Here is a 15,991-nt window from a genome sequence, read left to right as displayed (position 1 = left end):
AGCTGCAGCTTTACATCACCTACGGTGTCTTTGTAGTCCTTCCAGAAGCCTCCAGAATCTGGCCAAGACTGCAAGACTTATTTCAGAGCGATAGATCCACAACTGAATGGCTATTTAATGGCTATTTAGTCATATTTTTGTCTTGAAATAAAATAATTCTCTGCTAGCTGCAGGCAGAAGGCAAGATGGATGCTGACTGATGGCTGTATCGACCAATAACATGCCATTTTGTCAGCTGAGAGGGCGTTTGGTCAGCCAATAGACAAGCCTAGCGGGCTGGACTTATATTCAGTATATGTCTATTGGAAGACGAAAACAGAGGACAGGAGGACCCCTGGAGGTTGAAATGAGTGTGATTTTGCCTCAGATGTCTGATAGCAGACAGACATGGACCTTTCTGGGAAAAACCCTAAATAGTTTTATATTTGTGTTAGTTACAGAGTTTATTTTCTCTGTGTGATTTCAATACATTTCTGTGAGATTCTATTTCCGTTTAGTCTTTTCTTTTGTCTTTATAGTCATATAACAATGTATACATTAATGTGACATCCCTGCAGCATACATATCCTGATAGAAAAATGATCTCTTTAACTTGATTGTGCATAACAGGGTTGAGGTTATAAAAGCATTTTTCCACAAGGAGACCAGGCGAACCAAAGATTGGGAAAAAATGGCTTAGGGCGCATGGAACAGTGAGAAGATTTAACATAGTAGACTTTAGTGAGCTGCTGACAAATATGGTTGCAGTAGCTCAGCCACATATGCAGCTACCTGACTGTGCAATGATCTGTGTATGTGAAAGTGAGAATTTTGAATTAAATCATAAATTTGACAGGAAGCCAGTGAAGAGACTTCACAACATTGGTGGTCTCGCTTTGCCAGACCTTCCTCCACAGCGCTGCGGAGGAGGGTCTGGCTAGTCCACACAGCATTCTGGGATGGGAGAAAAACATGCTCTGGTTTATTGGCATTTCTTTAAACCAATCACAATCGTCATGGGCAGCGCTAAGCACCAGGAAACGCCGCGGTGCCGCTGCAAAAGAGCCTCATTTCACGGAGAAAAGATAAAGAAAGGAGACTGTGCTTTGTTGTTGCAGGAAACAGCTGTTACACAAACTCCTGGACAGTTCAGTGCTTGAAATTAGTTTTTTAGCCTCATAATGTTTTAAAGCGATCTTGTGGCAGCGATAGAGGCAGTGATGTTTCCTGTTTACTGTACAGGACTTTCACACTGCCTCAAAAAAGACTGACAAGTCCGATCCATGATTGGCCATGGCAGGGTGACTTCCGGGCGTGTTTGTCCAAAAGTTTAATCTTTCTTGCAGCAGGCTGCTGCGTTTTTTTATTTTCAGAAAATAGTAAAAAAAAAAGTGTTGATCAGTGTTTCCCAAAGCCCAAGATGACGTCCTCAAATATCTCGTGTTGTCCACAACTCAAAGATATTCATTTTACTGTCACAGAGTGAAGAAAATATTCCCATTTAACAAGCTGGAATCAGAGAAGTTTTAACTTTTTTTTTTTCATAAAAAATGACTCAAACGGATTAGCCGATTATCAAAATAGTTAAAGCTATAGTGTGTAGTTTCTGTCTCCCCCATGAGGAATTCTAAGTAATGACAACAACACTGTCACCGCGTCCACATAATACAAGCCTTCCGTGATCGCACACCACCCCCCCTCCTCCACACAGTTACTAGTAGCCAAGGAGGACACGGAGGATTAAAAAAACATGATGGACTCTTCAGAAGAGGTCATTATCTTCACTCGAGTTTCTGCGTGCGAAAGTTGCCTGACGACACAATCTTCTGACCATAGTCATACTGAGACATCCAGAGAGAGTTGTGTGGAGCTGATAGTCTTAATTAGCTTTGTAGCAACTCATTTGGCAATGGCTTGAATATAACGGACGTTCATCTATCTAATAAGCCTCTGTATGTGTAGGTGTATGTATGTGCGTCTGTCTTTGAAATATCTCATGAACCGTTCATCAGTCTACTTCAGACTTGGTTTCCTGGGTACCCAATGAACTTGGGGTTTGGATTTTGGAGCATCTGGAGCAATTTGGACAGCATTGGATATTGGATATTAAAAAACTGTGAATAAAACTAGATAGATACTTTATTGATATTGAGGGGAAATTCAAGTAACTAAACGGCTGAACAATAAAGGTTGAGGGAAAATTTGACGTAAAAAAATCCCAAAACCTGCAGGCGCAGCACGCAGCAGGCTGTTGACACGCTCTGCAGCAGCGTGGGGGGGGGGGGGGCTTTGACATGTTTACATGATTGCTGAATATACAAAGTAAACTTTTCTTCACTTTCCTGGAGCACGAGCGCATAGCTGACAGGAACATCGTGTTGAATAAAAAAAAAAGGTGCTGCCATAATGCTGGCTCTTCCGTGTCTACCCTTCACAATAAAAGCCCAGCTTAAATTCACTTAGAGCATTTCGCTAAGAGGAAACTCAATAAAAAGCCATTTTGCCGACACTAAATATCAAACGAAAGCCAGACATTATATCGTGTTAAGTTACTGTGAGCTGTAAATGCAAGACTATCTCGGAGATGACCAGGCAAAGACAGCAGTTTTCATCAGACTCACCCTGGGTCCGTTAATGAAGTGTGCTTCCAAGAACATTACCGTCGGCAAAATACACCCGCAATTAAATCTATTCAACCATCAAGCCACTAAGCCTGCTTGGAAATGAACACCTCTGCTGAAGAGTGGTGCAATATCGTTGACGAAAAAGACCAGTAAAATGTAGTTGAACAAAAACACTCTTTATTTGCGTTGCCTTCCACCTTTTCTTCCCCCCCCCCCTCTCTCTCTCTCTCTCTCTCTCTCTCTCTCTCTCTCTCACTCACTCTCTGCGCACACACACACTCTCAAATTCTGGAGCCCGCTGAATCTGAGTGTATTGTGTATTTTCAGGTGATTAAGCAGCTGATGAGGAAGGAGCTGACCCTGGAGTTTTCCAGAGACAGGAAGTCCATGTCTGTCTTCTGTTCATCCAGTAAACTCACCAGGTCTGCCTCTGGAGCCAAGATGTTTGTCAAGGTGTGTTCCACACTACTCACTGTAATACATTTGGTCATTCCTCTTCCCTCCGGTGTCTAATCGTTTCCCCCTTCTCTCCTCAGGGAGCTCCAGAGAGCGTGTTGGAGCGTTGTAATTATATCCGGGTCAGCGGTTCTTCTCGTGTGCCTTTGAGCCCGGCGGTCCGAGAGCAGCTCCTGTCCACTGTTCGGGAATGGGGATCGGGCCGAGACATGCTGCGTTGCCTCGCCATGGCAACCAGGGACACGCCCCCTGACATCCATGGCCTCAACCTAGAGAACTCCGCTAAGTTCGCTGACTATGAGGTGATGATGATAACACTGAAACTGTATCCATATCATTTTTCACAAGTATGAAATTAAGATATAGAATACTTGCATTGTCAAATCTTGCTCTGTCTGTTAAATGGGAATTGGAAGTTTTCCTCTTTCTCCCTCCCCAGTCGGACCTGACCTTTGTGGGCTGTGTGGGCATGTTGGACCCCCCCAGGAAAGAAGTGCTCAGTGCAGTCCGAATGTGTCGGCAGGCTGGCATAAGAGTCATCATGATCACAGGTAACACGCACAACCACGCACACGTCTAAATGTATACTATATGAGTGCACACCTTTAATACACATATGCTGAACCACACAGATACTGTACAGTTTAATCTCAGAAATATACCAGATAATTACAACGATAGAGACGATGAGATTTGCATAATGTTGTTGATTTAAATTGCAATTATTTTGTATTATTTACACTTGCAGGCTTGTGTTATGTGACATTGGTCTTGATCAACTGCCATGCTTTGCTTGTTTTCAAGCCATGATGTCTCTCTCTTTCTCATGGATGGGCCAAATTCTCTGGGCGGGCAAAGCAGAGAAAGGGGAGGTAACCTTTCCCCTTATGACGTCATAAAGGGAAGATTCCTGATTGGCCCATCTGAGCTTTCATTTTCTCAAAGGCAGAGCAGGATACCCAGGGTTCGGTTTACACCTATCACCATTTCTAGCCACTGGGGGACCATAGGCAGGCTGGGGGAACGCATATTAATGTTAAAAAACCTCATAAAGTGACATTTTCATGCCATGGGACCTTTAAACTAATCACAGTCGTCTTGGGCGTCGCTAAGCTCCGGCTCTTCAAAATAGCCTTAGGAAGGAGGAAGGAACTTGTTTTGGTGGAACATTTGCACAAAACACCACATACAATATTATCTGAAGTTAGCTGTTCACAGACAATACAGTAACGTGAGCTATCTAAATAAGCTGGATACATGGTTAAACATTAAGTTTATCGCAATGTGTACTTCGTCCATAGCAAATCCATCCAATTAGTCCCGGAACATTGGCAGGTTGCTTCTTCACAACGAATGTTTCTGGTAAGCGGTATACAACAGAAAACTGCCCAGCAGCAGTTTTTTCGTCCGTGTATTTATCCTGCCCAGCGCGTGCAAACATGCTAGCACGTACCAAGATTAGATAGATAGTAAATGCCGTAAAAATATCCTTTGTAAATCTTTACAGTCATTCCCCGAAAAAACCCAGCAGGCCTGCCTTGTTACACGATCCAAATTATCTTCAAAACTCGAAGGTTGTTGGTGTTGTTTCCCGTAGCGAATGGATTTTGAGAACGGCAATATACAGAGAGCAGTGTTGAGGGAAAAGCCTGAAGTCAGGCTTTATCCTGATAATGTACTTCTGTTGTACCAGGCTATAAGAAAACAGACACAGCCCCCTCTACCAAAATGCTAAGTGTATTAACCAGACAATATCTTAATTTTGTGTAGAAAAGAAGGAAAATCCAAGGCACTCTTCTTCAAAATTATTTAAAAAGCCTTTATATTACTGGCTGTTTCATAATAGAAAATTTAAAAGACATAGGGAGAAGCAACCCTATTTCATCAGTTAAGTGCAAAGCAGCAAAATCTACACGTCTACACAAGATAAGGTATTTTGGTATGAAAACCTGCATTTTTTATTTAACCAAGAATCCTCTATCATAAAAACACGTCCAGCATCTTTAGCAAAGCAAACTACTTAAAAATCGGTTGGAAATTCAGCGAGAAATGATTATTTTAATTGTGGATAAAACTCCTGCCTCAATAGACATACATGCATAAGGTGGCACGACATGTCCGTCCCAAAATGGCGACCGCATCAACGTATCGCTCAAATGAACAGCAGCGGCCAATGCAGTATCTATGTGGCTAACCAATACAAGCATTAACTGAACAATGAATCACTCTTTCTTTTTTCTCTCCAGGTGACAACAAAGGGACAGCCCTGTCTATCTGTCGGAGGGTGGGCATCATCACGGAGCAGGAAGAGGAGCAAGAGAGCACAGGGGCCATCGGGGGCCTGACAGGGCGGGAGTTTGATGAGCTGCCCCCTCACCTGCAGCGCGAGGCCTGCAGGACGTGCCGGTGCTTTGCCCGGGTAGAACCGACACACAAGAGTCGTATAGTGGAGTACCTGCAGAGCCTCGATGACATCACTGCCATGGTGAGAGAACAGTCTCGTACTTGAAGTAGTGTCAATAACCATTATAATAGCACCGCTGCTCCTGTGATATGACTGAATACCCCTCCCTCTCTCTCTCATGGTTTCAGACAGGTGACGGGGTTAACGACGCGCCTGCATTAAAGAAGGCGGAGATCGGCATTGCTATGGGCAGCGGCACAGCGGTGGCCAAGTCAGCCTCTGAGATGATCCTGGCTGATGACAACTTCTCCACCATTGTGGCTGCAGTGGAGGAGGGCAGAGCCATTTACAACAACATGAAACAGTTCATCAGATACCTGATATCGTCCAACATAGGAGAGGTGGTCTGGTTAGTAAAAGAGCTGATATCAGTAAATGAAGAGAACAACGTGATATCATGACTTTGCGTAAACATACACGCCACTTTCTTAAGCCAAGTGGCGTGTTATCTGTACGCATTTTGAGCTATCCGCGTGTATGTCTACGCTGAAGAACGGGACGTTGCATTTGGAGCTATCCGTGTGTACAGTGGATGGGTTGGGTTTAGGAAAAGAACATAGGACAGTTGGATTTAGGAAAACAATAACGGGACACGGGACAATGGTTGGGTTTAGGAAAAGAAGAACGGGACGGTTGGGTTTAGGAAACGTGACACGTCTCCTGGGTGAAAGTCCTGTGTTTTACCCATCCACCACCCCAACCAACCTCCCTACGCAGATTTTCGGCCTTTCATACTACTCACTACGGCGTAAATTGACACGCAATCGCAAGGTAATGTAAGTCAATGGAGGCCAAACGGCGTTGATAAACATGCTAAAAAGCGATTGTGCGTCTTGATAACACGCCAAAATGGCATATGAATTGGCGTGTCATACATACGCCACTTAATGAGATCAGTCTGCAGAGAAAGTGGTGTACTAACTTTAAGATTGACAGAGACATTCAGGGCCTGTTTCCACCTGGTATTAAAATCCGATCTAAGTGATCCGATCACAAGTGGACAACTATGTGCGTTTACTCCTGTAGATTGTAAAAATAGAGGACGTAGCATCAGTGAAGTCACCTATTGGCATGTGGCCTGCTTCTTTGAAGCCCCGAGTCTTGGTTTTTTGCAACTGGATGTGATTTTTGACAGGAGAGGGGAGCTGGGGAGGATGACGAGGCCAAGCCAGTAATGTTTATGGTTGCAATGACACTGCGCTAAGCTAAACGCTAAAGAGGGAAAGTTGCAACCTTTCTGAAGCGCGTCATCCAGTGGAGATTTTACCGGTGGGCGGCTCTATGTCTTGGCGCCGTTCATCTGCATGTACAGCAGATTATTTTTTCGCGCTAGCTTCTTTCAAGCTAAAAACACATTCGATTAGCATGAAAACATGTAGCAGAGAACGACAGAGTGGGTACACATCTGTTAATAACCCCTAGGTTCCTTATGCGCCGGAATTGTCCTTTAATGTTTAGTGATTTCGGTGACATGAGAAATAATTTCAATAAGTACGTATTTCGCTCACAGTTGAGTAGGCGGTCTTTAATAAGGCTCAGGACACTTTCACACTGTTGGGATTGTGGCCCAGACCAAGTTTGAATTTGGTCTGAGTGCACGGATCTCAATGCGTTCTGGGTGCATGCCCACCTGTACTTAGAGGTGTCCACTTGTGATTTTGATACCAGATGAAAAAAAGGCTTTAGTTTATGGATAATATGGTCCTTTCACTGTTACCTTCTCTTCCTTCCTTCCTCCTCAGTATTTTCCTGACAGCCGCACTGGGCATGCCTGAAGCACTGATCCCAGTCCAGCTGCTATGGGTCAACCTTGTCACCGATGGTTTCCCAGCAACAGCTCTGGGCTTCAACCCTCCAGACCTGGACATCATGTCCCGCCCTCCCCGCTCCTCCAAAGAGCCTCTGATCTCCAGCTGGCTGTTCTGTCGCTACCTCATCATTGGATGTGAGTCATAAGCCTGGGACAGAATGACATCATCAAATCATGATCACTAGTACTACCACATACTGTACACCTGTTAGACAAGACTAGTCCTGCTGCTACACAGAATACTTACCAGCCTTCTCTGCAGGTTATGTGGGAGCTGCTACTGTCGGAGCTGCTGCCTGGTGGTTTATGGCAGCCCACGACGGACCCAAACTTACCTATTATCAACTGGTAAACACACACAGTATCTCCCCATCACTACACCTCTATCATGCTTCTCATGCTCTGGTCTACATTAAATACTGTAGTAGAATGGAAACACTGGCAGTAACACAACATGGGTGAGCAGTTAAAACCTTCATGTGACCATAAACATGGTATTACATGTTGTTAAAAATAGTATTAGAAATTAGGCAAAAAAGAGATTAGCTTCATGTTCATTTCAAACTATCAAGCAACCTATTGACACACTCACAGCTTATGTTTGTTATTGATCATTTTAAGTGTTTAAGTAGAATAGGTTAATAGAAAAAGAAATTTAAAAATCATGCCAACAATTTTAAACGCCCCACAATATTAAATGTAGTCAACTGTTGACACAATACAGTAACGTGAGCTATTTAAATTAGCTGATACATGGTTAAACGTAATTTCCCCTCTTTACAATTTGGATCTTTACAATCATTCACTGAAAGAACCAAGCAGGCCTGCCTTATTGTATGACCCAAATGTTCTTCAAAGCTTGCTATTTTAACTTGCTAGCTCGAAGTTTGCTGTTGTGTCCCGTAGCGAAGGGATTTTGAGAACGGCAACACACACAGAGTGGAAGGTGAGGTACGTAAGGCTTTGTCCTGGAAATGTACTTTCCTTAACCCAGACTAGGTCAAACTTAAAGGAGCTTTATGACCCGCTCCACTTCCTAGTTTAAAGCCGCTCTGTCCCAAACATTTTTAATTCCAGTGTCGCTACAATACCTGAGTAATTAGCCAGAAAAAGAATATTTATGAAGTAAACATAAAAAAAACAACTGAATAAACGAATCTATGCTGATAGTGATAGATCTGTGATTAGCTAATACTGACTGATAATATTGGCCATGTCGATGTATGGGTCAGACTCAGTTTAAGAGATGTGCACCTGCAGGATAATCACTGAACAAGAAGGTGTCAATGATGTACAGGAAGGTGTCAATGATGTTATTTCCCCGTTTGTTTCCTCCACAGTCCCACTACCTGCAGTGCAGTGAAGGCCACGCTGAGTTTGCTGGTGTCCAGTGTTCAGTCTTTGAGTCTCCTTACCCCATGACTATGGCCCTGTCTGTCCTGGTTACCATAGAAATGTGCAACGCCTTGAACAGGTAAGAATGAAACAAACACATATACACACTAAACCACGTATCGTCCAGAGCTGTCCTGTGTGAAACCGCTCTGTGTCGCCATGTCAGTAGCCGCATTTCGACCAAAGGTTCTGGGGTCTTACGGGTCTCCAGAACTATTTTGAAGTAACTTGAAGGTTGCTCAGCCCATTGTTGTCTGTGTTTCCACTGTGGTCTAAAAAACCTGTGAAGAAAAGGCAAATTAGTCCGCTGACATATAAGCAACATGACTGGATGAGAGGCTTCTGGTGGTCCAAATGAAGCTTTGTGAAGCATATTCTTTGTCTTCTGAACCCAAAAGATGGATCTCTCTGTTCAACAAAGTGTTGAAAAGACAAGGAATTGTCTTTTTCTTTAAACAATGAGGCCATCTAGTGGGGTCAACAAATACTACTAATAGTCCATGAAGCTTAATTTGGACATAAACTAGTAAACACACTGCTGTCCTGTATACCCAACAACATAGATTTTGTCTCACTGTGCTTATGATCGTAACAGCTGAGAAACCATTAGAAAATAAAGGTTTATTTCTCTCATTCAAACATTCTAAGCACCGCTGTGCTCTCTCTCTCGCCCGCCCAGACACATCTCTGCAACCTGCAGTTCAGTGCGGCGGTGGCTCGCGGCTTGATCGCTCTCTCTCTCTTTCAAAATGAGTTGGGAAGCCAAAACCATAACTTCCATAACATACTTGTAATGCTCTTTTAATGTGTAATCGATATGAGAGTACTTCCTTGTTGGATTAAATGAAGCTGTCGGTGAGTTGAAGCAGTATGTGTTTGACCAATCAGTGATGGTCATTCCTGCAAACCCCACCCCAAAGGCTTCTGTCCTTAGTACTACCCTCCAAACAGTGACTTTTTGGGGGGACAAATAATGCCTCCAGAACAAAATTTAGACCCTGGTCGAAACACAACCAGTTCCTCAGAAGGGGGAAGTTTCTGTGGTCGAAAACGCGGCTATTGTCTGTAATGGTTTGGTTTTTCAAGGCTGTAGATCCAGAATAAAGATGAAGCTGTGGCAGAGAGAAAGTGTTAACAGTAAAACTGTGCTGTCCAGTCTTTCAGAGAACCAGTCCCTGCTGAAAATGCCTCCCTGGTCAAACCCCTGGCTGGTGGGGGCCATCTGTCTGTCCATGGCTCTACACTTCCTCATTCTATATGTCGACCCACTGCCGGTAAGCATGCATGTGTCATATATCTGTTCGCTGACGCTCCATATCTATCCAGGGCTTAAAAATCCTCCATGCCCTCTGTCTGTGTCTTCAGGTGATTTTCCAGATACGCCCTCTGTCGTGGCCTCAGTGGGTGGTGGTGCTGAAGATGTCACTTCCTGTCATCTTCATGGACGAGGCTCTCAAGTTCCTGGCCCGCAACTACATTGAGCCAGGAAGCCAGATGCAGGTCAGGAGACAGTTTTTCTGTGAAAGTGGACATCTTATACTTTTCCATATTTTCTGTCATTTCTCCAATGTTATAGTGTCGGATTTTCATGTTAAACGTGACCAAAACTTCAAATAATGAAGTAAAAGATGTCATCTTAAAATGCACTTAAACACAAGAACACACAAAATCAGTACAAAGAGAGGGAGGCCTAACGTTAGACACAGCACTGCGGCTGTTCGCCTTATTTCTATCACCAGTGTAGCATAAAAGCAAGGTGGAGTTAGCATGCTTGCTAAATAGTCGGACGCTAATGTTCAATCAGTAAAATTGAACAACTCAATAATCATTACACTCTTGTCACAGCATATGAATGCACATTCCTATTGACAGGTAAGTGATAACTTTGTTCAGCTCATTTTATATAACCAGTGTTTCATGAAAGCCTGGTGGAATTAGCAGCAGGCTAATTTAGTGAAATTATCAGGCTGAAATAGTTAGCTAATTTAGCTGAAATTATCATAGACAGTAAAAGAAAGGACACAGCAACACCATAGACTGAGATGGAGACCAGTGAAGTCTCTTTCCCGGTGATGGCTGAGCGTTACTGAGCAGCCTCCAACTGAGCTTGAAGACGTAGATGTGACGTGAGCAACCTGTCTGAAAGTTGGAAGTCTTCTGGTAGCTGTGCCAAGAGAAATCTCAATCATTCCCAATCTAGCAGAGACGGAGAGCGTAGGTATATGTAAGGAGATAACATAGACACAGGCTAATTATTGATCACTAAAATGATAGTTAACATTAGTAATTAAACTTAAACAGCTAATGGAAGTCCAAACTGCCTGAGAGCTTCTCCTGTACTATACGGTAATTCCTCTACTATGAGACAGTAAGTCTCGTGGTTATGACCCAATCGTTAGCCTATTTTTATAAAAACGTCTGCTACGGAGCCATAACGTGAGGTACAAGGTAATGGAGCCTTTTATACATTGTCGTGTTTCTTTTAGAAATAAACAATGGACAAATAGAGTCTTTAAACTCTTCAGATGTAAAGTTATTCTCTGTCAAAGTGACGTCAAAATGAATGGCAGTCAATGGGATGCTAACGGGAGGTGATGGCTTGTTAGCCTCAGAGTCTCCCCAGAGGAGGTACGCTTTCCGGATGCTCGCTTACCCCCTTGGAAATGATGTATCATGGCAACGCATAGCATCCATTCATTGCCACAAGTAGCCAATCACAGCTAGAAAGGGGCGTAACTTGAAACAGGGGCGTAATCTGAAAGGGCAATTCCAGGAAACCCTCTGGCCAATCAGAGCAGACTGGGCTTTGTCGGGAGGGGGGCTTAAAGAGACAGGCACTCCTACAGAGCGTCTCATACAGAGGGTGAATACAGGTGCAGCAGCCATGGGCAGTTTGAGAAAAATAAAGTGTTTTTTTAACATTAAAGCATGTAAACATGTTCTAGTACAACCACAAAATACAAGTATTATCCTGAAAATGCTATATAATAGTTGCCCTTTAAGGGGAGAAAATGCAGGCAAAAACGTAATTTTCTAATTTTGAGTTGTTGGGCTATTTGCTTCCATAACATGTCTTCTTTCAAACTAGTGGAAAGAAAACATTTATTTTGCTACACTTTGTCTAATTGTGTCTGTAGATTTCTCCTAAATTCACAAAAAGTTAGCATTAGATAATGTCTCATTTGCATATATAAAAAGTAGACTGACAGAAAACCTATGATACAACATATCTGATACATATCTTTTAATTAAAATGTTTCCTCAAAAAGTTTTTCTCAGACTCTGAGCCAGAAATCCCCACTTCAGTAGCACTTACATACACCAAACGTTCCACTTTCATTCCTATCTATATTCTGAAGCTGTCTACACAGGGCGTTGTTCATATATCATTCCAAACCTGATTTATACAACATTTTATACCTAAAAACATGGATTTTGTAATGGCTGTTGACAGTATTTTCTATCATATGGAGTGATAAAAAGAGATATCCAAAATTCTAGGGCTGACGCCTATTAGTCGATTAGTCGACTAATCGGTCGTTTTGGTCTTAGTCGACTAAGATTTCTTTAGTTGATGAGTCATTTTTTATGCTTATTCATGCTTAATTACTCATTTCCAAGAAACTTATGAGCACATTTCTGGTAAACACAAGATTTAAAGTGGTGCTTTTGCAGGATTAATTGTGGAGAAAGTCAGTTTTACAGATGGTTAATTAACTACATTTATATTGTGCTTTTCTAGTCTTAACCACCTCTCAAAGAGCACAGCTCTGTCGATTACATCAACTAATCGATTAATCGACAAAATCATATAAGTGTTAGTCGACTAAGAATTTCTTTAGTCGAGGACAGCCCTACAAAATTCCCTCTGTAAAAACCTTTGACTATAGTGTACTATGTAAACAAAATTAAACAAGAATTCCGAACCTGGCTTTATCCAATGTTCACACTTCTGTGCTGGAAATGTATGCAAATTAGTAAATATCTGACAAATGAATGCCTCATTTTTATATTTAAACATAACATTTCCTGAAAACTTGTAATACAAAAACCTCAATGTCTTAATGTAAGTAATCAACTTGGGAGGTTTCATGGTTGTTATCTGTTAGTTCAAATATTTTCCCTATTCCCCTGCAGTGTCTCACCTTAATGTGCAGCAGGGTAGTGGTCTGTGTCTAACCCTTTCCTTTGTTACAATCAATCTCTCAAAAAGACACTGGAAGAGGAAGAGGAGCAGCAGAGGACGGGGGCTAGCAGGGGATTGGTCAGTCAATCACTGAAGGGCGTGTCCTGGTCCTTTGTCCTGATCTCTGCGCCTCTGCTGATCTGGATCTTCAGCCTGGACTCTGACATCACCAACATCTTCTGGGAGTGATGGGAAACAGAGAGAATTGGGGGGGTTGGGGGGTGCACTGTGGGGGGAAGAAAAAAGAGAGAATCTAAAGAAGGACTGTTGGAACAAAACGAAGATTGGGTGTGTACGGGTGAGGCGAGGTGAGATACGAGAATGTAAGGGATAAAGAGTGAAATATTAAACCAACAGACAATCAGAAAACAACATCAAAGAAAGAGCATCTCGTCCTTAATACTAAAAGGTGCTATGTGCAGCATTTCATTTAAATCCCATAGCTTACTTAGCCTGTAGTTGTATGAGTTCAGTTTGTCTGTGCAGCACTTGGAGTGAAATATGTCTCTGACATGATATCTCTAAAGCTGTACTTTAATGCTAACATAGCATGCTCACCTCATTCTAAAATACTAAAGGTTACATGATAAATACTAGCACGTTAGCATGCTGTAATCTGTTTTTGTGTTGGTAGGCATTCAGATGGGGGACATGATGTAGATCATCAATGGTTCCCAGGTGAGTTTCCCTCAGATTGTTTCCCTCGGGTTGCTCCATTCAGAAAACCTTCACACACTTTGTGTGTACAGTTCTCAGTAAATACTAGCGTCTAGTCATTCAAATTAAAATACTAGTCATTAAAGGACAATGTACCTAGGAGTTAATAACATATGTTTACCGTGTCGAGCATTCTCTGGGATATGTTTTCATGCTAATCCAATGTGTATCTAGCTTCAGCTAGCTTTAGCACAAACCGGTGATTAGCTTACAACGCTAGTATTCGGGGCACTTGAAAAGTAAAAACAAATCACTATTTCTACACCACTAACAAGGCTCAAAATATCACCAAACTTCAACGGTAGCATAATGAGGGTCCCTAAATGTTAACCGAAGCATTGAGAACTTTGTAAGTGTACAGACAGTTTATTAAAAAGATAGTTTAGAAAGACAGTAGTGTTCTCGTATACAGGCGGCCGCCGTCTTGGGAGCTACTGTCTTTCTAAACTATCTTTTTAATAAACTGTCTGTACACTTAGAAAGTTCTCAATGCTTCGGTTAACATGTAGGGACCCTCATTATGCTACCGTTGAAGTGTGGTGATATTTTGAGCCTTGTTAGTGGTATAGAAATAGTTTCCAAGTGCCCCAAATACAAGCGTTGCTAGCTAATAACCGGTTCGCGCTAAAGCTAGCTGAAGAACGCTCGACACGGTAAACATATGTTATTAAGCCCTAGGTTCATTTTCCGCCAGAATTGTCCTTTAACTAAATTAGAATGCACCAACAAAACTTTAGAAATGTCTTAGGTAGTAAAGACTTTAATAATATGTAAACCTGTCGCTCGGAAACAACTGTAGAGCTGTCCAACCAAATACAATCAACAGGAAGTTATTGTAGCAGCACAAGCGGTCACATGACTACTCAACCATTTACATTCTATATGAATAGAGTGAGAAATAGGCGTGTTCAGGGTTAGCAGTATTCATGTACTTTAGAGTGGGAGGGTAATATCTGCTTAAGCTAACCTAACCAACCATATTCTGTGTGAGATTATTGGCATGACGTTTTGTAATGTGAGATATATTGTATGCTTTTGTGAGTCTTTTTTTTCAGTTTTCAATAATTAAACATTGTTTTGTCTATATCCCATTACCTCTATTACTTTTCAGTCTAAACGGGTCCAATATTAGCTCAGTCAGCTAGTGGCTGTAAATATTTAGTAACAACTAATCTCTGTTTTAATTTAGCGATGCATAGATCTCCACTCGGTGAAAACCTCTGTTATAACAAGGCTAACATTGAACTGGGGAAGAGCTGAAAGCAAACACTCCTTCGAAATAAAAAGACGAAGATCAGAAAGTCCGAAAAATAATTTGTTTAGCAGAAATATGTTAGTTACTTTTTGATGTTTCTTGTTAATAATCCCTCTGTGGTCCCGACCTCCAGGTTGGTAACCACTGCTGCAGAGGTGTCATCTCTTTAGTCATTCTAACAGCATGTTGATGATTTATTGGTGATAACATGCTACATATAGCACCTTTTAGAAGAAAATGTCCAGTGGAAAATGTGATGATTAGAAAAAAATTGCTGAGTGGTCTTGAATTAAACAAACACACACACACACACACACACACACACACACACACACACACACACACACACACACACTGTAATTCAGCAGTAATAATCTGTGGTCAGTAACAAGTAATGAGGCCAGATGACTAGATGTACAACCCGTCTTCATGCTGCAATGCAAAAATATTCAGTTGCGTTATTGTTAGAACTTGCGTGTAGATACTGTACATGAGACTAATACAAGCATTTAACCTGTGAAGGAAGACTGTTAGCAGACCATTAACAGGATGCATGTCAGCGCACGTCACATATTTGTAACACATTTCAGCCCAAATCCATATTGGGACTATTGGATTGTGCAGAAACACATCACTTCCTGCAGAGTCTGGGCTTGAAGTGGGACGGGTGTACAGTAAAGCTGGGTGTCTACAGCTTGTAAAAGGGATCACATGGAGTACAGTTCATCATAGCATCTTAAGTCCAGTCATTCTGCTAGATCTACAGTTCAGGATCCTTTGTATTTTCTGTTGATTGTTACTGACACTGAAAAGCTGAGAAAGTCTTAACGCTAACTTGACTTGATTCCCTGAGGCTTCACAGACTGACTGAAGCTGACTTTAAGCCTCCACAACCGGAGAAATGTTCTATTCATGTTTAAACACAGTAGAGGTTGTTGTGAACTTCCAGGTACAGTACTGCTACATGTATGTCAGCTAAATGGAGTAATATGGTTCTTTATGTTAGGGCTGAATATACAGACTTTGTTTAGTTGCTTACACCTGTGAGTCTGCCTCTGTGTTGGAATGATTTCAGATGCAGGATTTCAATTTGTAATACATAGAT

At 42.0% G+C, this 15,991-nt stretch overlaps 1 protein-coding gene and 1 long non-coding RNA gene across 2 annotated transcripts in view; one reads left to right on the top strand and one right to left on the bottom strand.

Moving 5' to 3' along the window:
* si:dkey-28b4.8 (sarcoplasmic/endoplasmic reticulum calcium ATPase 2) overlaps window positions 1-13,245 on the top strand; it is a 40,286-nt gene extending 27,041 nt beyond the window's left edge. The window contains exons 14-24 of the mRNA XM_031314034.2: window positions 2,931-3,056; window positions 3,140-3,361; window positions 3,499-3,610; window positions 5,306-5,544; window positions 5,652-5,872; window positions 7,266-7,468; window positions 7,596-7,681; window positions 8,674-8,807; window positions 9,885-10,002; window positions 10,094-10,228; window positions 12,942-13,245. Coding sequence (XP_031169894.1) covers window positions 2,931-3,056; window positions 3,140-3,361; window positions 3,499-3,610; window positions 5,306-5,544; window positions 5,652-5,872; window positions 7,266-7,468; window positions 7,596-7,681; window positions 8,674-8,807; window positions 9,885-10,002; window positions 10,094-10,228; window positions 12,942-13,103 — 1,758 coding nt within the window. The 3' untranslated portion in view covers window positions 13,104-13,245. The remainder of the gene's footprint in view (window positions 1-2,930; window positions 3,057-3,139; window positions 3,362-3,498; window positions 3,611-5,305; window positions 5,545-5,651; window positions 5,873-7,265; window positions 7,469-7,595; window positions 7,682-8,673; window positions 8,808-9,884; window positions 10,003-10,093; window positions 10,229-12,941) is intronic.
* Window positions 10,611-14,940, bottom strand: LOC116060474. Its single transcript, XR_004107520.1, has 3 exons — window positions 14,798-14,940; window positions 11,047-11,049; window positions 10,611-10,621 (listed from the first exon to the last, which is right to left on the bottom strand). It is a non-coding gene; the product is annotated as an uncharacterized LOC116060474 (long non-coding RNA).
* Between the last annotated feature and the right edge of the window lie 1,051 nt (window positions 14,941-15,991).

The sequence above is a fragment of the Sander lucioperca genome, chromosome 4 (genome assembly GCF_008315115.2).
Source record: "Sander lucioperca isolate FBNREF2018 chromosome 4, SLUC_FBN_1.2, whole genome shotgun sequence".
In the NCBI taxonomy this organism is placed as follows: Eukaryota; Metazoa; Chordata; class Actinopteri; order Perciformes; family Percidae; genus Sander; species Sander lucioperca.
Note: the sequence above shows the minus strand (reverse complement) of the source record. Positions and strands in the feature narration are given on the sequence as shown.